The following is a 27,776-nucleotide window of genomic DNA, read 5'->3' on the forward strand; positions in this document are numbered from 1 at the left end:
AACCAGGTAACTTGTTCCGACCGGGAATCGAACCCGGGCCACCTGGTTTCGCAGCCAGACGCGCTAGCAGTTGCTGCACAGGTGTGGACCACTAATTTTTCTTTCATCAGTTCACGCAAAGTTATTTTGTGCGAGATCGTGCGTATTTGCTTGTTTTCCGCACAGAACCAATACGCGGTAAGTGTGAAATACCACATTCAGTATTCCCAACGTAACACACATAACAATTTCCCTCTTCTTACCGCTTAAGCGCGACATTCATTTTACTGCTTTAGGCTTTTAACATATTATTTTTAGAGACATTTAACATAGTAATAATTATAAATTGGAAACTTACCACTGCAATTCCACCTAAATTGCAATGCTAATTATTGTTTTTAAATATTTGCAAAAATTAAGTAAAGTCTACTACTCCACGAAACTTATTGCATTCCTGATACAAGTAACATTAAGAAAGCCGTGAAAAAATCAACAAGATTCCAGATGCGGATGTTATTACTGCAATATGTTATATAAACAATATTGTTAAAATATTAAAATGAAAAATAAATCATTACATAACCTTACCGTTTGTTTTAAGTTCTCATTATAGACTGGGGGAAAAAAATACAGACGTATATCACGGCCTGCTGGAGTAAAGTAAACAAAGAAAACAATTTATAGCAACAATGTTGAAGAAAGATATTTTGGTTTTCCGAAGTTGCCGTCATTAAACAGAAACTAAGATGGAGATTTCATTGCAACTAATTAGAAATTCGTCTTTCAGGTATGTAATAAACGATCTTCACACAAAATAATGTACGATACACGAGCGGTATGTTTGTTTTCATGTTCTCGGAAATTAAAAAAGCTCAACTGCGTTTCGCTTTTTCAATCTTTTCCTCGACCATGAAAACGTCAACATACCGCTCTTGTAACTTATATTACTATTTCATTCCTCAAACCGAAGTCACTAAACATAGATATTATACGTGAATGAAAGAATTTTCACCAGGTTAGAAAAGCAACAGTGCTCAACTTGTCACACACCGCGTGAGGATCTGTTAATGCAGTGGACACTATGTGCAACATCTGCAGCAGCTGCGACCTGATTGTTATACAACGCAGACACTTGTTACAAGAGCAACTGTAAAATGACCCATGATATAATAATAATAATAATAATAATAATAATAATAATAATAATAATAATAATAATAATAATACCTAGTTTTGTTTTCCTTTCACTACCTCGAACCCGGTACTTCCTCTGTAGTCCTTTGCACAAACCATCTTTCAGTATATCCATTCCACGGCTCTGGAATTCCCTCTCTGATCATGTCAGAGTGTTGAACAATACCAAAATTCAAGTACAAATTAAAATTAATTTCATTCCCCTTCATGGAATTGTTTGCTAATATCTGTACAGTTATATAACTCTTAAAAGCGATAATATGCATAACCGTCGTTTAAGACATAGGTCTGTTGTTTATTTTACCTTTAACGTGATAATCTTTTATTTACTTACTTATGGCTTTTAAGGAACCCGGAGGTTCATTGCCGCCCTCACATAAGCCCGTCATTGGTCCCTATCCTGAGCAAGATTAATCCAGTCTCTACCATCATATCCCACCTCCCTTAAAATCCATTTTAATATTATCTTCCCATCTACGTCTCGGCCTCCGCAAAGGTGTTATTCCATCCGGCCTCCCCACTAACACTCTATATGCATTTCTGGATTCGCCCATACGTGCTACATGTCCTGCCCATCTCAAACGTCTGGATTTAATGTTCCTAATTATGTCAGGTGAAGAATACAATGCGTGCAGTTCTGTGTTGTGTAACTTTCTCCATTCTCCTGTAACTTCATCCCTCTTAGCCCCAAATATTTTCGTAAGAACCTTATTCTCAAACACCCTTAATCTCTGTTCCTCTCTCAAAGTGAGAGTCCAAGTTTCACAGCCATACAGAACAACCGGTAATATAACTGTTTTATAAATTCTAACTTTCAGATTTTTTGACAGACTGGATAATAAAAAAAGGTTATCAACCGAATAATAACAGGCATTTCCCATATTTATTCTGCGTTTAATTTGCTCCCGAGTAGTAAAATGACCCATGATATAATAATAATAGTAATAATAATAATAATAATAATAATAATAATAATATTAGCGCATTTCAGCCAACGTCTGAAGCCCATACCACTTGATATACAGAGTTTTTCTCGTCATCTGCACCTTCCTGTCAGTGTACCACGTTATGAATATGCACCCAGTAACAGACACAGTACAGACCGTGTCTCCTAGACGACGGATATCAAAAGTCTCGAAGCAGGAAACAAAAGAAATGCATGACCGGCAAAAGCTTGTTTGGGAAATGCGAACGATGTGCAGGAATGTTTAGGAAATGTACGAAAACATTTCGTCCATCACGAGAACGCCGACTAGTTGTAGCTTGCCGACATCGTGAGCGGCGTCTGACCGCAGAACAAGAGTTCGTCCCCCGCGACGGTACACGACAGCGGGCTTCTACAGGCGAGCATGACACGGTGTGGTGACATCACACCTCGTGCAGACAGACATTTGACGGAAATATGAGCCTTTTTATGTTGTGTCTTGGAATAATTATACTGCCAGACTAGCAGAGCCCAGGAAGGCCTCTGGGCAAATACGGCGTTAGGAGACAATATTAATATTCATGGCTGAAAGTTGATATGTCTCTGCATAGAGATCTCAGTTCTTAAATTTATAGAGAAAAAAATAGATTCAAAATTTGTCCCTATATGAAAATTATGTAGAAAAACTTCGAGCCTAGAATACTCTTAGTATGTATTTTCCTAGAGAACACTTAGAATGTGTTTTCATAGGGAAAACTTCGAATGTGTTTTCCTAGAGAACACAGAATGTATTTTCCTAGAGAACACTTAGAATGTGTTTTCATAGGGAAAACTTCGAATGTGTTTTCCTAGAGAACACAGAATGTATTTTCCTAGAGAACTCTTAGAATGTGTTTTCCTAAGGAACCCTTATAATTTGTTTTCCTAGGGGACACTTAGAATGTGTTTTCCTAGGGAACTCTTAGAATGTTTTCCTAGGGAACTCTTTAAAATGTGTTTTCCTAGAGAACACAGAATTTATTTTCCTAGAGAACACAGAATGTATTTTCCTAGAGAACACTTACAATGTGTTTTCCTATGGAACTCTTAGAATGTGTTTTCCTAAGGAACCCTTATAATTTGTTTTCCTATGGAACTCTTAGAATGTGTTTCCCTAAGGAACCCTTATAATTTGTTTTCCTAGGGGACACTTAGAATGTGTTTTCCTAAGGAACCCTTATAATTTGTTTTCCTATGGAACTCTTAGAATGTGTTTCCCTAAGGAACCCTTATAATTTGTTTTCCTAGGGGACACTTAGAATGTGTTTTCCTAAGGAACCCTTATAATTTGTTTTCCTATGGAACTCTTAGAATGTGTTTCCCTAAGGAACCCTTATAATTTGTTTTCCTAGGGGACACTTAGAATGTGTTTTCCTAGGGAACTCTTAGAATGTTTTCCTAGGGAACTCTTTAAAATGTATTTTCATAGGGAACACTTCGAATGTGTTTTCCTAGAGAACACAGAATTTATTTTCCTAGAGAACACAGAATGTATTTTCCTAGAGAACAGAGAATGTATTTCCCTAGAGAACACAGAATGTATTTTCCTAGAGAACACTTAAAATGTGTTTTCCTATTGAACTCTTAGAATTTATTTTCGTAAGGAACAGTTAGAATGTGTTTTCTTAGGGAACACTTAAAATGTGTTTTCCTAGGATACTCTTAGAATGTATTTTCCTAAGGAACACTTAGAATGTGTTTTCATAGGGAAATCTTAGACTGTGTTTTCCTAGGATACTCTTAGAATGTGTTTTCCTAAGGAACTTTTAGAATGTGTTTTCATAGGGAACTCTTAGAATGTGTTTTCCTAGGGAACTTTTAGAATGTGTTTTCCTAGGGAACTTTTAGAATGTGTTCTCCTAGGGAACTCATAGAATGTGGTTTCCTAGAAAACTCTTAGAATGTGTTTTCCTAGGGAACTCTTCGAATGTGTTTTCCTAGAGAACACTTAGAATGTGGTTTCCTAGAAAACTCTTAGAATGTGTTTTCCTAGGGAACTCTTCGAATGTGTTTTCCTAGAGAACACTTAGAATGTGTTTTTCTAAGGAACTCTTGCAACGTGTTTTCCTAGGCAACCCCTAGAATATGTTTTCATAGGGAACACTTCGAGTGTGTTTTCTTAGAGAACATAGAATGTATTTTCCTAGGGAACTCTTACATATGTTTTCTTAAGGAACACTTATACTGTGTTTTCCTAGGGAAAATTTAGAATATGTTTTCCTAGGGAACTCTTAGAATGTGTTTTCCTAGGGAACTCTTTGAATGTGTTTTCCTAGAGAACATAGAATGTGTTTTCCTAGTGAACTCTTAGAATGTGTTTTCCCTGGGGGACTCTTAGAATGTGTTTTCCTAGGGAACTCTTAGAATGTGTTTTCCTAGGGTACTCTTAGAATGTGTTTTCCTAAGAAAACCTTCATCTCCCTTTTCCTTCTTTCTTTCTCTCGACAGCACTTGTTCCATGTATTGTTGAATGAAAGAATTGAAGTAATAATCTATCACGTTCATTTAAATAGTCGACTTTCATTTCGTTACATCAGCCTGACACCCACTACAAGCCCGAAGCGTTTCTTCGCAGATATATCACCGTCGGATTCTTATAATGTGTGGAAAGTGGGACACGCTACACGTCTCAAGTCGAAGTATATTTCAGTCCTAGATACAATATCCGGTAAATATACAGATCCAAGCTTGTACAGCACACCGAGTCGTGTACAACCAATTCCAGGCAGCGTGTATGACAGATTGAACGAAACCACAACATGCCAGGCGCTGCTCAGCTTCAAGCCAGCGGAGTATAAACAGGCTTATGGTAATTGCTGCGCCAATTATTTGTTTAACGTCGCGTTTCAACCACAGGGTCTATTTAGAGGCGGGGCGGGGATCGTACGGATGTTATGGAGCAAAGGTTGAACGACGAAAGTGGTATTAAAAGCCAATTTACTCGAGAATACCACCGTTTAGTTGCTTTGACTGGTCTGGTTCTCAAAGCAAACGAAGAATTAAGTCCCACCAATACGCTGTTATTGTCTAGAACTTTGTTTTCCAAACTGTGGTTCGCGAACCTCCTAGGGGTTCGTGAAATTTTCCAAGGGATTCGCCAGAATTTTTCCCTAATTGCGTATTTTAAGTATAAAATACGCACTTAATATTATTACATCATTACTTAGTTGATTCTGTATGGAGTTACGTCCGGGATGGTCATGCAAGGTTTAGTTTGGTTGCATTGTGTTTGGGAGTATGACGTTGGTAGCCAGCGTTAAGAAACTATTTGAGGTTAAGTCTGACAAGCATACTGAAGTACGCCGTATTGGTCCTCTTTCGGTTTTTTTATGATACTCTCTCTGATATCGAAGAACAAAGATGTTTCTTAATGAAGATTCTCCACGAGCGTCGGTTATTTTAAATGAATAATGTAATTAAACAGTTGCGATGTTCTTCTTTTCTTTCCTAGTAGTAATACCAATCGTAGTCCACTACGGTTTAACGTAACCGAGACTCTGTAATACGGCACGTTGAATTAAACTCACGGTTAGGTTTGTATGTGTATGTATGTATGTATTTATTCACACTGCAATGGGTATATATCCGGTGGCAATGGTAACTAATTACACTCAATAATGACAATAATAAACTTATTAATAAAAAATACAATTAATAATAATACTAATAATTAATAATAACAATGATTCATAATAATAATAATAATAATAATAATAATAATAATAACAGGGAACATCCTAAATTAAATGAAGCACGATCATTTAAAATAACATTTAAAGTAAATCTGATTTGTATCTTAACCCTAAGTTCGAACTAAAACCCACGAGTATGATATGTTCATACCTGCACAAGTACCTTTCAGCACTACACTCATTTCGCTGTCAATTCACTTATTGCACTGGAACTACGACACATTTCACTGATTCTATCCTGATTTCACTAACACTTCAAAAACATTTCACTGTTCAAATACTTTGCACTGCCACTATAAACTATAAAGCTTCACTGACAGGAACAGGTTTCACTGACACAACACACTTCACTGACAACACACTTACTTCATTGACACAACATAATTCTTCACTGATGCAACACTTCAATAACAAAATATCAATTACACCCTTTAAATACTGTGTATAATTACCGTCTATTAGTAAGGTCCTTAAGCCTATGTTTAAATACGTTTTTGGTTGTTGGTAAAGCCTTTAGTAAGTCTGCAGGTAAAGCATTCCAGTCCCTGATAGTACGATTGAGAAAAGAAAACTTTCCAGTGTCCGTCCTCTGTCTTCTTTCCCTCAATTTATATGAGTGGTCGTTCCTTGAAGAGTAATTTGGCGGCTGCAACCTATTTTTTATTTCTCTCCAGGCAGGCTCACCTCTGTATGTTTTGAACAGTGCGCATAATCGAATTCGCGTTCTCCTGTCCGTGAGTGTGTCCCATTTTAATGGTGAATTTTTCCGACAACACTTGAGAGCCCGTTTTTTAATCTTTTCCAGTGTCTTAATATGTTCTAATCTGTAAGGATCCCAACATGCAGCACCATATTCCATTACTGGACGTACTAGTGACTTATATGCAATCTCTTTGGATTTATCAGAACCTTTTCTTAGTACCCTCATCACAAAGTGTAACGCTCTCCATGCTTTTCCCGCTATGTCTGTAACGTGTTCCCCCCAGCAGAGATCGCTGCTAAATGTTATTCCGAGGTATTTACATTTGTTAACTTCACCCCCTAACGTATGATGGGTACACGGGAATAACGATCAAGGTCGATTTTAGAAAGTTTCGAGAAAAACGAATTTTAAAGTTTAAGCACTTTATGCTTTGTTATGTGTGTATTTAATAGAAATTGACGTAGTGGAATGTCAAGAACGATGATTTCTTATTACTAGCTAGACCACATGATAGTACTTCTTTTCCACTATAAGATAGCATTATTAACTCAATTTCGATTTTTGATGGACCTTGATCGTTTTTCCCGTGTACCCTTCATATACGATGCGATTATTTTATTTCTTTTCCTTGTAAAGCTGATGGCTTTGCTCTTTAGATAATTTATTTTCATTTTGTTGGCTATTGCCCAATCGTTTATTCTATTGAGGTCATTCTGAAGAAGATTAGTGTCTTCATAACTTTTTATTTCCCTGTATACGATACAATCATCCGCGAATAAGCGAAACCTGGACAAGATGTTAACTGGCAGATCATTTACAAAAGCCAAGAATAGAAGAGGCCCCAAGACACTCCCCTGTGGGACTCCAGAAGTAATTTCAATCGGGTTCGATAATTCCTCCCCCACCCGTACTCTCTGAGTGCGACAAGTTAAAACTTGGGTTTTAACAATCTTTAGATTAACCGTATTTATAAAACCGGGCCTAAGTCATTCATGATGGACCAAGGGTCTAAATGCTGGTGTTGCAGGAGGATGTTCCCCACGTGCCGGGTGTCGTTCACGGGCGTGCGCCCGGACCAGCGCTACGCCGTGCTGATGGACATCGTGCCGGTGGACAACAAGCGCTACCGGTACGCGTACCACCGGTCGTCGTGGCTCGTGGCCGGCAAGGCGGACCCCCCGGCGCCCTGCCGCCTCTACATGCACCCCGACTCGCCCTTCACCGGCGAGCAGCTGCGCAAGCAGGTCGTGTCCTTCGAGAAGGTCAAGCTCACCAACAACGAGATGGACAAGCATGGCCATGTGAGTACAATTGACATGTTAGCATACCTCTCTGAAAGACCACTCCTATTAAGAGACCACCCCCTTAGAGACCGATGTGAAAACCCGAGAACAAATTTATTTTTTGCCTCTAGGGTGGGTCGGAGTAATTTTAGTATGATGAGGTAGTTTGAATTTATTAAATAAAACTTTACCTAATCTTCAAACATATGATAATTTGATATATTGTCTATTTTAAGTGAAAGAGTGTTTAGTGAAGTGAACAATTAATGGCAAAGAAGAATTACAAATAGTAGGACATTAGAACAATACATGAGACAAATAATATAATAATAATAATAATAATAATAATAATAATAATAATAATAACATAATATATACGGGTACAGTGCATCACTTATTCATACATTTCAAAAAGGCATATGACTCGGTTAAGAGAGAAGTTTTATATGATATTCTTATTGAATTTGATATTCCCAAGAAACTAGTTCGATTAATTAAAATGTGTCTCAGTGAAACGTACAGCAGAGTTCGTATAGGTCAGTTTCTGTCAGATGCGTTTCCAATTCACTGTGGGCTAAAGCAAGGAGATGCACTATCACCTTTACTTTTTAACTTTGCTCTAGACTATGCCATTAGGAAAGTCCAGGGTAACAGAGAGGGTTTGGAATTGAACGGGTTACATCAGCTGCTTGTCTATGCGGATGACGTGAATATGTTAGGAGAAAATCCACAAACGATTAGGGAAAACACGGGAATTTTACTGGAAGCAAGTAAAGAGATAGGTTTGGAAGTAAATCCCGAAAAGAAAAAAGTATATGATTATGTCTCGTGACGAGAATATTGTACGAAATGGAAATATAAAAATTGGAAATTTATGTTTTGAAGAAGTGGAGAAGTTCAAATATCTTAGAGCAACAGTAACAAATATAAATGATACTCGGGAGGAAATTAAACACAGAATAAATATGGGAAATGTCTATTATTATTCGGTTGGAAGATTTTATCATCCAGTCTGCTGTCAAAAAATGTGAAAGTTAGAATTTATAAAAACAGTTGTATTACCGGTTGTTCTTTATGGTTGTGAAACTTGGACTCTCACTTTGAGAGAAGAACATAGGTTAAGAGTGTTTGAGAATAAGATGCTTAGGAAAATATTTGGGGCTAAGAGGGATGAAGTTACAGGAGAATGGAGAAAGTTACACAACGCAGAACTGCACGCATTGTATTCTTCACCTGACATAATTAGGAACATTAAATCCAAACGTTTGAGATGGGCAGGGCATGTAGCACGTATGGGCGAATCCATAAATGCACATAGAGTGTTAGTTGGGAGGCCGGAGGGAAAAAGACCTCTGGGGAGGGAAAAAGACCTTTGGGGAGGCCGAGACGTAGATGGGAGGATAATATTAAAATGGATTTGAGGGAGGTGGGATATGATGGTAGAGGCTGGATTAATCTTGCTCAGGATAGGGACCGATGGCGGGCTTATGTGAGGGCGGCAATGAACCTCCGGATTCCTTAAAAGCCAGTAAGTAAGTAAGGTTAGGTTAGGTTAGGTTAGGTTAGGTTATGTTAGATGATAAAAACAAACAAATGCTAAGGAACCGATCAAATTAAACAAATGCTAGGGAAGCGATAAGATTGTGCGATAAGTAGCCATGATTGCTTGAAAGACGTCCTTTCGTACCGTTTTATTGGTCAAAAGCAGTATGACGTAGTAAAAGTGTAATACTCATGGTAAAAGGCTATGGGTCTCTAACTTTAAAAAAGGCTGTTTTATACCCAAATTATCCGAACTTACCCTATTTAAGGCCAATCCCTATCCCCGATCAGCGAGCAGGCATTCAATAGCGGTTTTCTTATTTTACCCATTTTAAGAAGCCATATTTATTTATTTATTTATTTATTTATTTATTTATTTATCTATCTATTTTTTATTTGATTGATTGATTGATTGATTGATTGATTGATTCATTCATTCATTCATTCATTTATTTATCTATTTATTTATTTTTTATGTTATTTATTTATTCATTTATTTATTTATTTATTTATCTATTTATTTTCTTATTTGATTGATTGATTTATTTATTCAATTATTTATTTATTTATTTATTTATTTATTTATTTATTTATCTATCTTACTATTTATGTTTTATTTAATTAATTAATTTATTTATGTACTTATTTAGTTATTTATTTATTCATATATTTATTAATTTATTTATTTATCTATCTTACTATTTATGTTTTATTTAATTAATTAATTTATTTATGTACTTATTTAGTTATTTATTTATTCATATATTTATTAATTTATTTATTTATCTATCTATTTATTTTTATTTAATTAATTAATTTATTTATGTATTTATTCATTTATTTATTTATTCATATATTTATATATTTATTTATCTATCTATCTATTTATTTTTATTTTATTCATTTATTCATTTATTTATTTATTTACTTATTTATTCTGGTGTTGTTAAGTAATGTGGGAATTTCTAGCTAGAAAGAGATTGTTGTTAAGGGTTGTGGCCTCTGCACACGGCCTTCAGTCTGATCACGGATTGCCTGTATGGTATTTGCTCCATTAGTTAACTGTTTATCTTGCCTTTCTAATAGTTTCATGACTCCTTGTCTAAGAACATCTAAAATTACACACTGATGATGGTCTTGTATCTGCTGTTGCAGCTGGTCCTCAACTCGATGCACAAGTACCAGCCTCGGATCCACCTCGTCAAACGCCACGAGTCCTCTGGAAGCGCCCCCATCACAGACCTGGAGTCCGAGGAGTTCAAAACCTTCATCTTCCCGGAGTCCGTCTTCACTGCGGTCACAGCCTACCAGAACCAGCTGGTGAGTGTTCCCTTGTTTGAGTCGCTAAAATGTTCCAAGTTGTAGACACTTCATACCTTCTAAACATGCTTTTATATTTGAATGATGTAATTGCGCGTACTTCCCAACAGGATAACAGAGGGGGTTTGGAATTGAACGGGATACATCAGCTACTTGTCTATGCGGATGACGTGAATATGTTAGCAGAAAATACACAAACGATTAGGGAAAACACGGGAATTTTACTGGAAGCAAGTAAAGCGGTAGGTTTGGAAGTAAATCCCGAAAAGACAAAGTACGGGTATATGATTATGTCTCGTGACCAGAATATTGTACGAAATGGAAATATAAAAATTGGAAATTTACCTTTTGAAGAGGAGGAAAAATTCAAATACCTGGAAGCAACAGTAACAAATATAAATGATACTCGGGAGGAAATTAAACACAAAATAAATATGGGAAATGCGTGTTATTATTCGGTTGAAAAGCTTTTATCATCCAGTCTGCTGTCAAAAAATCTGAAAGTTAGAATTTATAAAACAGTTATATTACCGGTTGTTCTTTATGGTTGTGAAACTTGGACTCTCACTTTGACAGAGAGGAACATAGGTTAAGGGTGTTTGAGAATAAGGTGCTTAGGGAATATTTGGGGCTGAGAGGGATGAAGTTACAGGAGAATGGAGAAAGTTACACAACGGAGAACTGCATGCTATCAAAAAGAACTACGTTTTAAGGCAGTACAAATTCCTAATAGCCTCTATATGGATATAAAAATCAAACTCAAAACATAAGATTATTTAGGGCCAAATTAAAGAAGTACCTAATTTTTCACGGCTTCTATTCTGTAGCTGAATTCATGACATTCAACAACGCTTCATGAATATTTCTGTGTTGTATTAAGTATCGATACTAACCCCTTGTGTTGTACTAGTAGGCTATATTGTAAAACTCTTCTGCATATATTTTAACTAGACTGTGACTATAATTAAGAATTTATAGGACTATTATCGCGTTTTATATGATATTCTTATTGAATTTGGTATTCCCAATAAACTAGTTCGATTAATTAAAATGTGTCTCAGTGAAACGTACAGCAGAGTTCGTATAGGTCAGTTTCTGTCACATGCGTTTCCAATTCACTGTGGGCTGAAGCAAGGAGATGCACTATCACCTTTACTTTTTAACTTTGCTCTAGAGTATGCCATTAGGAAAGTCCAGGATAACAGAGAGGGTTTGGAATTGAACGGGTTACATGAGCTGCTTGTCTATGCGGATGACGTGAATATGTTAGGAGAAAATACACAAACGATTAGGGAAAACACGGAAATGTTACTTGAAGCAAGTAAAGCGATAGATTTGGAAGTAAATCCCGAAAAGACAAAGTATATGATTATGTCTCGTGACGAGAATATTGTACGAAATGGAAATATAAAAATTGGAAATTTATCTTTTGAAGAAGTGGAGAAGTTCAAATATCTGGGAGCAACAGTAACAAATATAAATGATACTCGGGAAGAAATTAAACACAGAATAAATATGGGAAATGCCTGTTATTATTCGGTTGAGAAACTTTTATCATCCAGTCTGCTGTCAAAAAATCTGAAAGTTAGAATTTATAAAACAGTTATATTACCGGTTGTTCTATATGGTTGTGAAACTTGGACTCTCACTTTGAAAGAGGAACATAGGTTAAGGGTGTTTGAGAATAAGGTGCTTAGGATAATATTTGGGGCTAAGAGGGATGAAGTTACAGGAGAATGGAGAAAGTTACACAACACAGAACTGCACGCATTGTATTCTTCACCTGACATAATTAGGAACATTAAATCCTGAGTTTGAGATGGGCAGGGCATGCAATACGTATGGGCGAATCCAGAAATGCATATAGAGTGTTAGTTGGGAGGCCGGAGGTAAAAGACCTTTAGGGAGGCCGAGACGTAGATGGGAAGATAATATTAAAATGTATTTGAGGGAGGTGGGATATGATGATAGAGACTGGATTAATCTTGCTCAGGATAGGGACCAATGGCGGGCTTATGTGAGGGCGGCAATGAACCTTCGGGTATGTAAGTATGGATGCCGTTTTTCGCAGCCGCTCATTGCTGAAAACAGGAGCCGCCACTGCCTCACACCTTGCATCACGGCCAGTGCCCCGGCGTCGTTAAAGCGCCCTGGCATGACAGATGCGCAGAATTTGGGAGGACGCGGCGTCTGTAATGAGGGTGCACACCCTCTACAAGGTGATGAGGGCAACATGTGTTTAACCCCGTCAGACAGCCTGCCCCATTATTCGGCGCTGGCGCTCCAATACTCGCGGGCTTAAGGGTCCTGACAGCCCCCGGATTCTGTTTATCGATCAACCCCCCCGTCCAAACCGCCACAATTTGTCTGCCGCCCTGTCGACGCGTGCATGACGTGCTGGACAAGAAGTCAGGGGATTCCCCGCAGGACGTTAACAATTGCGCGACCGCAATGTGCGCCATACAGCAGCCGGCAGCAGGCCTGTTTGCTGCAATTCCCATTCTTCCCTGTCAAGCTAGATTTTGTTGGTGCGATTCAAAACTTCAGACCGTGATGGCGAAATAAAAATGCACTCATACAGTCTGGATATAAATATCTATGTTTGGTTATGAAGCCATGATTTCCAGCTCTGGGAACTTGGTAAGTTTGACGTTACGAGAATAGAGGCCAGAGGGACAGAGCAGAGGTTCTCAACCTTTTTAATCACGCACCCCTTGAAGTTCATTTAATTTTGTCGGAAACTCAAAAAATTTTGTGTAATTTAGGCTGGTGGTCTGCAGATTAAAATTATGCATGTACTTTAAATAAGAGGAATTATATAACCATAATAGTTCTTTGGTGATCATTTTAGTATTTATTTATTTATTTATTATTTGTTTATTTTATTTATTTATGCATGTATTCATTTATTTATTTATTTCTTATTTGTTTATTTTATTTATTTATTATTTGTTTATTTTATTTATTTATTCATTTATTCGTTTATTTATTTATTTATTTATTATTTGTTTATTTTATTTATTTAGTCATTTATTCATTCATTTATCCATTTATTCATTTATTTATTTACTTATTTATTATTTGTTTATTTTATTTATTTATTCATGTATTCATTTATTTATTTATTTATTTATTTCTTATTTGTTTATTTTATTTATTTATTTGTTTATTTTATTTATTTATTTATTCCTTTATTTATTTATTTATTATTTGTTTATTTTATTTATTTATCCATTTATTCATTCATTTATCCATTTATTCATTTATTTATTTACTTATTTATTATTTGTTTATTTTATTTATTTATTCATGTATTTATTTATTTATTTCTTATTTGTTTATTTTATTTATTTATTCATTCATTTATCCATTTATTCATTTATTTATTTACTTATTTATTATTTGTTTATTTTATTCATTCATTCATTCACTCACTCATTCATTCAGTCATTCATTCATTCACTCACTCATTCATTCACTCATTCATTCATTCACTCATTCATTCATTCACTCACTCATTCATTCATCCATCCATCCATCCATCTATTCATTTATTTATTCATTCATTCATTTATTATTGTTTATTTTATTTATTTATTCATTCATTTATTCATTCATTCATTTATTCATTCATTCATTCATTCATTTATTTATTTATTATTTGTTTATTCTATTTATTATTTATTTATTCTATTTATTTATTTATTCATTATTTGTTAATTTTATTTATTTATTTATTTATGCATTTATTCATTTATTCATTCATTCATTTATTATTTGTTTATTTTATTTATTTATTTATTATTTGTTTATTTTATTTATTTATTTATTATTTGTTTATTTTATTTATTTATTCGTTTATTCATGCATTTATTTATTTACGCAAAGGGTTAGTCAATTTAATTCGAAAATAACCGTCAAAAAGTAAGGCTATGACATTGCACAGCAAAAATTCAATAAAATTTATACTAGTCACAGAAAACAAAATACGAAGAAGAAGGTAATAAATTCAAATTTCTTTGCACCATATTGTTAATATGTTTTTAATGTGGTTAATTTAACGACTTGTATCAACTACTAGATTATTGCCAGTGAAATTGACGATATCGAGATGGTATTTGGCGACATGAGGCCGAGGATTCGCCACAGATTAACTGACATTCGCCTTACGGTTAGAGAAAACCTCGGAAAAAACTCCACCAGGTAATTAGAGCCCAAGCGGGGATCGAATCCACGCCTGAAGAGGCAGCAGGCAAACGCGCTGCCGCCTGAGCTACGTCGATGGCTTATTAATTTTAAAAATGTCTGATTGTAAACGGATATCTTAATATCTTTTGTAGTCTGCTTTTCTATAACCTGAAACATGTCTGAGGAATTTTATTTCATTTGCTTGCAACCTTGATTTATCTTTTTCTCTCAAGATCCATGCCTGACTGCCCTACAAGAGGCAAGGAGAGACATAGCCTTGTGAAATTGTAACTTTTTTCCTTACTTTATTTCCTAAAGTTATTTCTGAATGTGCCATTTATGTAATCGAATCGGTAAATGCAGAAAGTTTGCCGTGGAACTGAAGCCGGATGGTCTATGGCGAGTCTATGGTGAGTCCTTGGCATCAACCCCTTTGATTTGATTACCCCCCTTTGATTTGATTACCTGGTTGGGTTTTTCCGAGGTTTTCCCCAAACCAAAAGGCAAATACCGGGTAATATTTTGGCGAATCATCGGACCTCACCTCATCTCACTACATCTCGCCAAAATATTGTAAAAAATTGCACAAAATTGTAAAAATTGTAGAAAATTACTAAATTGTAAAACTATAAAAATTTGTAAAAATATGTAATTGTAATATTGTAAAATTTTGACTTGTTCCACATCTTAAAGCTTCATTGCTCATGCAAGATCTATGGAATAAAATAAATGAATGAAATGAAATCAAATATAAATTTTACAAGATACACAGAATTTATGTTTTACATTTTTCGCCCTATTATTATCAAGGACTCTTGATACTTGAGTATTTATGCTACAAATAATTTAGGGGCATTTAAAGAATTTTGCATTCATCTATTTTGATAGGACGAGAGGTTAAAATTATTGGACATATCACCTTTCTGCATTTAACGTCATTTACTTTGAACGAAAATGGTTACAGAGTACATTAATGCATATACAAAAAAAATCTTAAATGTAATTTATTTTCTTTCAACTATATAGGCGTATCAAATACAACAATCTATGACAAAGTACGTAGTGAAAAATTGAAGAAATTGTAATTTATTACAGATCTATGAAATACAACAATGTAGGACGAAGTAGTGAAAAATTGAAGCAATCGTAATGTATTATAGGCCAATCACATACAATAATGTAGGATAAAGTAAGTAGAGAAAAATTGAAGCAATATAAATGTCTTCTTCTTCTTCTCCTCCTCCTCCTCCTCCTCCTCCTTCTCCTTCTCCTTCTCCTTCTCCTTCTCCTTCTCCTCCTCCTCCTCCTCCTTCTCCTCCTCCTTCTCCTCCTCCTCCTCCTCCTTCTCCTTCTCCTTCTCCTTCTCCTTCTCCTTCTCCTTCTCCTTCTCCTTCTCCTTTTTCTTCTTCTTCTTCTTCTTCTTCTTTTTCGTTTTCTTCTTCTTTTTCTTCTTCTTCTTCTTCTTCTTCTTCTTCTTCTTCTTCTTTTTCTTCCCTTCAAGTATTTGGCCAAATGGCCTGTTACGATCTCAAAGTTTAATTTTCAATCCAGCGCTTCTTTGGACGTCCGAGAGATCTCTTCCAGTTTGGACGATAGTGGAGCATGACTTTTGGAATTCTATCTCTACGCATGCGATGCAGATGATTTATCCAGTTGTTCTGATAATGTTTTACGTGAATAATTACAGATTCTAGTTGTAATTCTTCCATTACATCTTCATTGCGTTTGTGATCCCATTTCGTATATCCCGCTGTATATCTCATAATTTCATTTCATTGGCCGTTATTCTGCTTTCGTCTTTCTTCCTCACTGTCCATGCCTCACTGCCGTAACAAAGTACAGGTCTTGCCAAGGTCTTGTAAAGGCGAATTCGAGTATGCCTTTGTACTAGGGAAGGTTTCATAATGTTGTTAATTATTCCCATTGTTTTGGTGTATTTAGAAATTTTCTGTGAAATGTTTACTTCATCGAAAAAAGATAATGTGTATCCGAGATATGTAAAATAATTTACTGTTTCTAATATTTTTTAATCTAAACATATTTTGCTAGGCACAGGGTATTTTCCGCAGAAGGCTATAATTTTAGTTTTTTCTTGACTGATTTTCATATCATATTTAATTCCAATTTTGTTAGAATTAAAAATTGAACGTTGTAATTCATCTTCTCAGGATGCCACCAGAGCTAAATCGTCTGCAAAAAGTAATGAATCTAGTTGTAAATGTCTATTGAGTTGTATATATCCATGAGGCAATTGTTTCCATTCTCTAATTATTTGATTCATATATATAATAAATAGCAACAGTGAAAGGCCGCAGCCTTGTCTTACTCCTGTATGAATTTTTGTCCAATACGATAATTTATTGTCACACCTTACTGCAATTAGATTTGTTTTATCTATACTAATAATAAATCTGTAGCCAAAATTTGCTGGTAATTTTCGATTTTCCAAAAATAATTGGTGTTAGCATGTATAATTAAGCATCCTGAAACCGAAAATCGTTTTTTCGAAATTTTTGTTTGTGTCTGTCTGTCTGTCTTTATGTTTGTTACCTTTTCACGCAATAATGGCTGAACGGATTTCGATGAAAATTGGAATATAAATTAAGTTCGTTGTAACTTAGATTATAGGCTATATAACATTGAAAATACTTTATTTAAAATAGGGGTTATAAGAGGGCCTGAATTAAATAAATCGAAATATCTCGCTTATTATTGATTTTTGTGAAATATGTTACATTACAAAAGTTTCTTTAAAAATGATTTCCGTTTTATTCAATGCAAAAGTTTGATAGGACTGATATTTAATGAGATAAATGAGTTTCAAAATTACAATAACAACGCCATCTAAGGCGGTGTAATGAAATAAAAAACAAATGACTTCGTCTATAAGGGGACTTGGACAACAACAATCGAAAGCTATGAAAGATAGCCTACGGATAATGTTTCTGTGTTTGTATGAAGTAATATCGGAAGCTAAATTAACCGATGTGTATAATTAATTATTAATTCACCATTGGAAAGTGTAGTTTCTCTAGATGGACATAATGCTATAATGTTATTACAGTAACTTCTGAGTGAATCAAGGACAGGTAAGATTAAAATAGCTTCTTATGCACAGAAAAGTTGATAGGCTATTCTGTACATTCGTTTCCTGTATTTCCTAAAATAATTTTTGTGACCAAATGAGTGTCTCTGGATCAAAATGATCGTATTTTAATTTTTTTAAATACAATTTAAATTAAGTAACATAATAAACGATTTAACCTTATATCAAACACGAATGTTCCCTGGATCAAATGTCCTATTTTAATTATGTAATTACTTTATATTTATTTCTAACGGGTGCAGCGGAGCGGACGGGTACGGCTAGTAGATAGTATATATGTTTGCTATAAGTTGTTGTGGAACATGGTCTGTGGCTAATACATTGAATAATTTATTTCCGTTCTCCCTATCAAATGCTTTTTCCAAATCAATGAAAGCAATATGTGTTTCTAAGTTGAATTCCCGGTGTTTTTCCATATTAATGTACTGTAGATACAACAATGTAGGACAAAGTTTGTAGTGCAAAATTAAACCAAAGAAAAGAGACATGTCCAGGATATATCCCCTTTCTGCATTAAATTGATAATTCTTGTAGCTGCCACAACAGTAGCAAGAGAAGTTTCTTTTCTGCATAAAAGAATGGCTTTATCTCTGAAGATACCTACTGATTATAAAAATCATTTTCACAAAAAAAAATGTGGATATATCACCTTTCTGCATTTAGCGATAATTAATTTCTTTATTTTTCTACTTTCTAAATATTTCACTTTGGTGTAAAGGAATTTGAGTTTATGTGATGGATTTTTTTTTTATTTTATTGGGTTATTTTACGACGCAGTATCGAAATCTAGGTTATTTAGCGTCTAAATGAAATGAAGGTGATAATGCCGGTGAAATGAGTCCGGGGTCCAGCACCGAAAGTTACCCAGCATTCGCTCATATTGAGTTGAGGAAAAACTCCGGAAAAAAGCTCAAGCAGGTAACTTGTCCCGACCGGAAATCGAACCCGGGCCACCTGGTTTCGCGGCTAGACACGCTAACCGTTACTCCACAGGTGTGGACCCAAAGAAAAGGCACATGTCCAGGATATATCCCCTTTCTCCATTAAATTGATAATTCTTGTATATGCCACAACAGTACCAAAAGAAGTTTCTTTTCTGCATAAAAGGATGGCTTTATCTCTGAAGATACCTACTGATTATAAAAATCATTTTGCAAAAAAAAAAAAGTGGATATATCACCTTTCTGCATTTAGCGATAATTAATTTCTTTATTTTTCTACTTTCTAAATATTTCACTTTGGTGTAAAGGAATTTGAGTTTATGTGATGGATTTTTTTTTTTATTTTATTGGGTTATTTTACGACGCAGTATCGAAATCTAGGTTATTTAGCGTCTGTTAAAATGGATTTGAGGGAGGTGGGGTATGATGATAGAGACTGGCTTAATCTTGCACAGGATAGGGACCGATGGCGGGCTTATGTGAGGGCGGCAATGAACCTTCGGGTTCCTTAAAAGCCATTTGTAAGTAAGTAAGTAAGTAAGGTTATTTAGCGTCTGAATGAAATGAAGGTGATAATGCCGGTGAAATGAGTCCGGGGTCCAGCACCGAAAGTTACCCAGCATTTGCTCTATTGGGTTGAGAAAAAACCCCGTAAAAAAACCTCAACCAGGTAACTTGCCCAGACCGGGAATCGAACCCAGGCCACCTGGTTTCACGGCTAGACGCGTTACTCCACAGGTGTGGACCCAAAGAAAAGGGACATGTCCAGGATATATCCCCTTTCTGCATTAAATTGATAATTCTTGTAGCTGCCACAACAGGACCAAAAGAAGTTTCTTTTCTGCATAAGAGGATGCCTTTATCCCTGATGATACCTACTGATTATAAAAATCATTTTCGCAAAAAAAAAAAAAGTGGATATATCACCTTCTGCCTTTAGCGATTCAATTAATTTCTCTATTTTTCTAGTTTCTAAATATTTCAAAGGAAGTTGAGTTTATGTGATGGATGTCGTGGGTGAAGCAAAGAGGTGTCGAAGTAGAGACTCTGTGGGGGAGGTCTTGCCCGATTAATTTTGTTTATAATTTGACAATTCTGCCATCAGAACGGTGTGGCGACTGTGGACGCTTTTTCTTCACTCAAGTGACGTTAATAAAATCATAAGAACTGGTGTCTGTCGGAAGTGTTAATGCTGTTTTAATGGCGCCCCTCCAAACACAACCTAACAGAGTGGACGAGCGGTAAATGTTGATAGGAAATCCATACTGCAGCGTCAGGCGAGCGTGTCACAGTGACGGCTCCTTACAACAGCAATCTATTGAAGTTTTATAGATCAATAATAAACGGTGACGTTCAAATGACACACTTTCATATTACACATACAGTAAGTTACAACACTGTTCCCTTGACAAATTAGTTCCCCACGGATGTACTGATCTTGTTGAAGGTTTCCGCAAATTCGCATAGTCAAGTAAGCAACTGATTTATTTTTCAAAAGCTCGGCTGTCGTTCCAACAAGCGGTTCATGGATCAGTTCATGTACGGTTCCTGTACCATCTTATGTGCATGCGCTAGTTCAGCATCTGCTATGGGATTGAAACTGGACTGGACGCTGTTGGAACGCTTTCGCGGGTCGTTATGTACTCAATCCAGAGATGCTATAACTGTGATCATCTTTGCTAAGAACGGGATGCTTATTATTATCGTTTGCTGTCCAAAAATCTGAAAGTTAGAATTTATAAAACAGTTATATTACCGGTTGTTCTGTATGGTTGTGAAACTTGGACTCTCACTCTGAGAGAGGAACATAGGTTCAGGGTGTTTGAGAATAAGGTGCTAAGGAAAATATTTGGGGCTAAGCGGGATGAAGTTACAGGAGAATGGAGAAAGTTACACAACACAGAACTGCACGCATTGTATTCTTCACCTGACATACTTAGGAACATTAAATCCAGACGTTTGAGATGGGCAGGGCATGTAGCACGTATGGGCGAATCCAGAAATGCATATAGAGTGTTAGTTGGGAGACCGGAGGGAAAAATACCTTTAGGGAGGCCGAGACGTAGATGGGAGGATAATATTAAAATGGATTTGAGGGAGGTGGGATATGATGATAGAGACTGGATTAATCTTGCACAGGATAGGGACCGCTGGCGGGCTTATGTGAGGGCGGCAATGAACCTTCGGGTTCCTTAAAAGCCATTTGTAAGTAAGTAAGTAAGTACGCAGCTAATTCTAATTGCAGAAAATAGAATTTCGATCATTTTCTATAAAAATATGACAAAAATATGGAAGGCAAGAATTCCGTAATTCAACGTCGTGTACTGGGGGACTCTCATCTAAAAATAGTTATTTTTTTAATTATTAATGTATGTAGGTTATTTATTATATTTTTAATCAAAGCTGCATGTTGAAATTGTAATTAACTGTTTCAATACTCAAATAATTTCCATTCCCTTTCTTTTTGGTGAAAATTTAAATTAAATCTCTAGTTTTATTATTCGCCTGTACTGTCACTTTTCAACTTTAACCTCATTGATGTGAACAGTCGGTCATGTCTTTCTTCAGTATCCAGGAGACGTTGGTGAGCTTATGCGCATGCGCGTCTTACGTACTCTTCCGTACATGCCTCAATCCGCGGACTACTTCTGACCGTTCCGAACCCGTGTCAAAAGCTTGTTGGAACGCCCGACTGCAGTACATGTTTCCGGTTCAGGACTGGTTCGGATTGTGTTGGAACGCTTTTTTTTGTACTGCGCATGCTCACGTTGGTTACGGACGGTTCCTGACTGTTATTGCAACGAACCTACTGTGTCCAAGCACGCTGATCAACCTAAACAATTCGATATTCCAGCATATACTGCCTTCATTGAAATGTACAATATTTGTTAAACTGCGACACGAGAAGCTGTAACAGTTAATTAAATTGATTTATGCTCGACCATGCCGAAATGTAGTAATTATACATCTGGTAGTAGCCCTTTAATGCACCTCATTAAAATACACCTATCTAAATATATAATTTGAACTGGTAATGGACATTACGGGAAAACGGCTGAACGGATTTTAATGAGTGACTCCTCATTTTCATACCTGGATCCAAAGTTTTTCGGAAAAATAGTAGTTTTCAGTGAAATGTCAATTTTCCTACATAATTTTCCTATTTTCCAAAATCCATTTGTTGTCAGTTTTGACAACTAATTTTATTGAATCACGGCCGACTTGATTAAATTTCAGAACAAAACACACACTACAATAAACAATAGGCTATTACACGAAGGCCATGACCTGCAGGATTGCCGACATATTTAGAGCTCAATTCAATTTGTTATTAAAAACTGATTCTGCAGTATATATTAATTTTCTGAGTACAGCTGTGAATTGGATATTCAAATCTACGAAACTTGAGGTGGTTTGATGACATTATTACCATTTTAGAAATTACATATTATTATGGTTAATGTCATGATGCGTCTATTTTTCATTAATTATACATAATTTTAATGCTATATTGATGATATGAAAATGAAACGTTTTGAGGTTATGTAAGTATCTTAATTTAGATCTTCATTTCTATAATTTACTGAGTGGCGGCTATATAGCCTATAACTACAAAACTTACGTAAGATAATAATATTGTTTTTAAAAATCAAATATTTGTATAGTTCTTAATCAAGTGGGGTTGGGTCTTTTTCATATACTTAATGGCGGTGTAGTGTAGATATTGATATGTGTCATTGTCTTCAGTATTGGCTCGAGAGAGCGCAAAAATTACAGTTCCTAAGGAAAGATAAAAAGGTAGCTATTACTTACTGATAAAATAAGAGGCCTAGAAAATTTTGTAGTCTCCCGATCATTTCAGCAAGATCTCTTAGTAGGATAAAATGATTTTACGCTCTACATTTCAAGTTCTACATGCAGCAGCTATACGAAAATGCTATTGTTCGAAAGCTTAGCAAACCTGACTTTTTTTAACTTTTGCCTACAATCCACAATGACCTGAAATAGCTACTGCTATCGTCCTGACATTGATACTTGCGTTTTCGCGTTGAAACTCAAAAACTGAAGTTGGATAGGTTCAAGAAAAATTATTTGGCTTAAAAAATCCATTCAGAGGGAGTATGTTTCTTTATTATGGAAGCAAATAACTATCAAAAAGACAAGTATTCTTCATTGAAAATAAATCTGAAAAATGTTTATTTGAACGTCTAACGAACTTAGTTTGCAGCAGCATTTGCTGCACAAGCCACTAATTCATTATAATTCAGTTGTTCAGCCAATGAGAAATCACCATTGTACCATTATGAAACCGCAAGTATCGATTATTCTCGTTTATGCAATCGAAAGACAATTAGCGAAAAGTCACGGAGGCTGGAAATCCAATACTGTCGCAGAAGGTTATGTTCTGTTACTATAATAATTACCGTTAAATGTAAATAATATTCAAATAAATTCAATTTGTCATCTCGTTTTTCAATTCTAAATAAATTTCCAGGTTATATCAAGACTAATGTTCATGTTACTCTCTAGATTATATCAAGGTCAATCACATTCGTGCCTCTGAAAAAAATCAATACTTTCGCGTCTGCGCACATCTCACAATTCAGGTCAGTTCCGCTTCTCACTTACATAACCATAACATGAATACTTATGAATAATTTTAAGTTAGAAATATGGTCGAGCATAAAAAGTCGTATGAAACTTGCCTATAATGGTAATTAAGACGCGAGTATGTTTATGAAACTCGCTTGCGCTCGTTTCATAAACATACTCGCGTCTTAATTACTACCGTTATAGGCTCGCTGCATAATGTACTATTAAAAACGCTTATTTGAGGTACTTCAAAGTTTTGGAATTATTTCGGACTCAAAGTTGAAGGAAGAGATAAGGAAAAGGTGAGAAAATGAAGGAATAAAAAGTAGAATGGAAGAATAGACAGAAATTAATAAAGAAGCGAGGTCATAAGAAGAGAACAAGTAAGTAACAATGAAGATTAGACGGAAGGTAATGAAGAGAGAGTGGAAGTGGTGGACGAAAATAAATTTCCCTGCATGAAACCCGCCCGCGCGATATTAATTTCGTCAGAACTGCATGTTGGTACTGTGCCATTGTTCGCCGGTCGCCCGCGGCATCAAGCTGTCATCAGGCCGTCCAGTCTGGCGGAACGGACACCAGCCACTTTGTAGCGCTGATCGTGACCGACTGCACAGGCATTCAGTTCCTTTGAGACGCTGCAGAGGGAAATAAACTAAATATTAATTACCTGAGGTCATTACGTCGGTCAAACAGTGCGCTGCACAAATGAAACAATGTAGATTATAAGTGAAGCGGACAGAACTTGTGTTACCCGTGGATACAACGCGAAAACTTCATGAAATGATCTCTGTAGGGTTCACGAGTTGAAGGAAGTTCAGAAATTCCGACTTCTGTCAACATAGCCAAAAGATATAGAAATTAAATTAATTCTAAAAACAGCTGGTTGACTCAACTGCCAAACTGGAAGGAATGGCGAACGGAAGAAACGTTCGGTGCAGAAAAAAGATATGAGATGAAAGATGACATTAAGATATATGGCTCCTATGCGGAGAGTAGAGAGCAGAAAATAGGAAAGATTGGAATGTACTGGATTTGCAGTGAAAGACCTGACCTTGTATGTATGTATGTAGCGTATATATGTACGTATGTATGTATGTATGTATGTATGTATGTATGTATGTATGTATGTATGTATGTATGTATGTATGTATGTATGTATGTATGTATGTATGTATGTGCCAAATGGATGACTAGGCCTAAATGTAATATATGCATTCATTAATTTATCTGTTGTAATGTCACGAGAGGTCTAAGATTTGCCGGTAAATCCACGAACGAATATATACCAATGCTTATGTATTCACAGCGAGACATGTTGCTACACAGTGAAGCCATCTCTGTATACATAGGCCTAATTAAAACACGAATTTTATTACGCCATACGGAATGCAGTTTGATCAAAGACCTTATTATTACTATGCAAGATCTTTGAGTTTGATATACGATGATGTTACATAAATTTGAACATCTGACTTTCTATTAATTGTTTCATTTCATTCACAAAATACAAATTTTATAGGCTACTATTATAGGTTACGTTACCTGTGGGAGCAGGACAAATGTCAGCTGTCCCTTATTTCGACCGTTACTCGTGCTACAGGAAAGCATTTTTTATAGCTCGACAAACGCATTCTCGCTGTAGTGTGTAACGGAACTAAAGCTGCATCTACAGCAATATTCCAATCGCGTATGCGTGCAATCTGGAAGAATATTGAAAGAATCAATTTCAAAAGGTACGTTCAATTAAGGTGCATGAAGATGTTGTGTCTACATGGTGCGCCGTTTTGAACGTCGTCTTCACTGCGTAAATATATTAATTAATATTAAATATCAATCTTGCATTAATTGCTTTAAAGTTGAAAGAAAAGTTTAACCGTGTAGTTGCATCTTAATGTAACTCATTCATGATCATCAATTTACGGGGAAACAGTTGGCGACAACGACTAAACAAAAGAACGACCATGCGATAAATTGATAGCGATAAATCTAGCTGCAAAAATTATCGGAAAGTGTGACTGTGATTGGTTGGAATTCAAAATTTCATTACACTTCATTGGTCGAGAATAGAATGACGTCATATAAACGAAATAGTCACATACATTTATTTTCATCCCTCCGTCGTCCAACCATGTTCTCATGCGTCGATCAGTATCCATCTATCACTTGATTCATCCACTGATCCATACTTTCAGAGGCGCTTAAAATCACTTGAACTTTCCATCTAATCATCATGTACATTTTCATCTTAAGTCCATTCATCCACCGATCAACATCCAACCATCCATCTATCCATCCATTAACTCTTCCACTCAGTTATCCGTTCATTCATTAATCCATCAGTCTATGGATACTGATCCATCCACTTGCCAATCGATCCATTCATCCATTCATTAACGCATGCATTAATCTATCCATCCATACATTAATGCATCTATTGATCCATTTGTCCATCCTTCCTCTGACATCCATTTACTTATTAATTCATCAGTCTATCGTCCATGAATCCATCAACTTGTCAAACGATCCATGCATTCGTCCATCCATTGATCGATCCATTCATTCGTTCGTCCGCCCATCCATCCAACCATTCATCTATTGTTCCTCGAGTCTATTCATCGACCCAACCGCGAATCCACAATCGATTCATTCATCGATTGTTCCGTGCAACAATGCCCTGTTTCATTCGTCCATCTCCAGATCTATCCATTCAATGATCCACTTGATCTTTATTCATCAATAAATCCATCCACTCTGAACATACCGTGTGAGCTGAGACGACCACGACGATGGCGTCTACTTCGTATCCCGGAGCAGGCAATTCTGTTAACACGCGCAACTAAAACGTATAGGCCTGATAATCATCACTGTCCACTCGAGGGTCTCTTGGTTCTTTCCACTACATGAATGTGAGTCAGCATGGTGCACGACCACGACTTGAGACAACACAGCACAACATAAATCCCTACCAAAGGTCTGCATCGGACGTTTTCGCTCGAGCGCCAAGTAGTTCATAGATTTATCCGATAGGTAGCGCACATGCATGATGGGTAAAATTGTCACGAGCGATAAATCCTCGAACGGTATAAGCCGAGCGTTAGACATTCGTTCTTGTTGCAGTGATGAACTGTGTAGTAACATCATAGATGTTTATCATTTCAAAACTTTGCAGTGTTTAACTAACCTCTCCATAGTACAACTACAAAGCTTGCTTTATAATGTAATATAAATGTTGTAGTTAAATTTTTTTTTTTTTTTTTTTTTTTTTCTTCACAGGAGTCATTTTGTTTTTGCCACATCTGATAGATGTTATTGGATGTAAATGTAATTATTATAAACGGAGAACACAATCACGATAATGCAAGAACCGTATCAAGTTTTCTAGTAGTAATAATAATAATAATAATAATAATAATAATAATAATAATAATAATAATAATAATAATAATAATAATAATAATAATAAGTGTATCAATCTTTGCGTCTGTAACAGTTGTGCAGCATGATTATTCGTTTTATTATATTTTTGTGACGTTATCTCTGTACTAATATTGTTATTAATCTACTGCTATATCGTCCACACTTGTGGAGTAACGCTAGCGCGTCTGGGCGCGAAACCAAGTGGCCCGGGTTCGATTCCCGGTCGGGGCAAGTTATCTGGTTGAGGTTTTTTCCGGGGTTTTCCCTCAACCCAATATGAGCAAATGCTGGGTAACTTTAGGTGCTGGACCCCGGACTCATTTCACCGGCATTATCACCTTCATATCATTCAGACGCTAAATAGCCTGAGATGTTGACAAAGCGTCGTAAAATAACCTACTAAAATAATAAAAAAAATACTGCTATATCAATAATATTTTGTAAAACGTTTCTACATTGTCGCAGTATATAGGCGGAACACTATGTATGGACCTATCGTATTATATATGTGGTAAATCAAATATTGAATAATTATTAATTAGCAATAATAACTGTATATCGAAGTTTTTCATACTATTTTATTTATAACTTCATGTTCCTGTTTTGGTACGTTCCATTGACTGTTCCATTAAACGTTTGTCATAAACGCAGATAATAAAGCCTTATTTTTACCGTGTGAGCAAAACATCTTATCTGTCGCCTTCCAAGACATGTCGGTGAGATGACCTTGTACTGTGTTTCTATTTATTACGAGCGTATCACGACCGATCGTATTTCACTCGAGGGTGCGACACTCGACCGAATTCAAGCGAGCGATTTAACTCCAATGCAGCACTCTGATCCCTACATTT

At 35.9% G+C, this 27,776-nt stretch overlaps 1 protein-coding gene across 1 annotated transcript in view; it reads left to right on the top strand.

Moving 5' to 3' along the window:
- Window positions 1–27,776, top strand: part of LOC138711244 (T-box transcription factor TBX20-like) — a 298,047-nt gene that overhangs the window by 202,663 nt on the left and 67,608 nt on the right. Inside the window, exons 3-4 of the mRNA XM_069842658.1 lie at window positions 7,560–7,833; window positions 10,513–10,677. Coding sequence (XP_069698759.1) covers window positions 7,560–7,833; window positions 10,513–10,677 — 439 coding nt within the window. The remainder of the gene's footprint in view (window positions 1–7,559; window positions 7,834–10,512; window positions 10,678–27,776) is intronic.

This window comes from Periplaneta americana, chromosome 12 (assembly GCF_040183065.1).
Source record: "Periplaneta americana isolate PAMFEO1 chromosome 12, P.americana_PAMFEO1_priV1, whole genome shotgun sequence".
Classification (NCBI taxonomy): Eukaryota; Metazoa; Arthropoda; class Insecta; order Blattodea; family Blattidae; genus Periplaneta; species Periplaneta americana.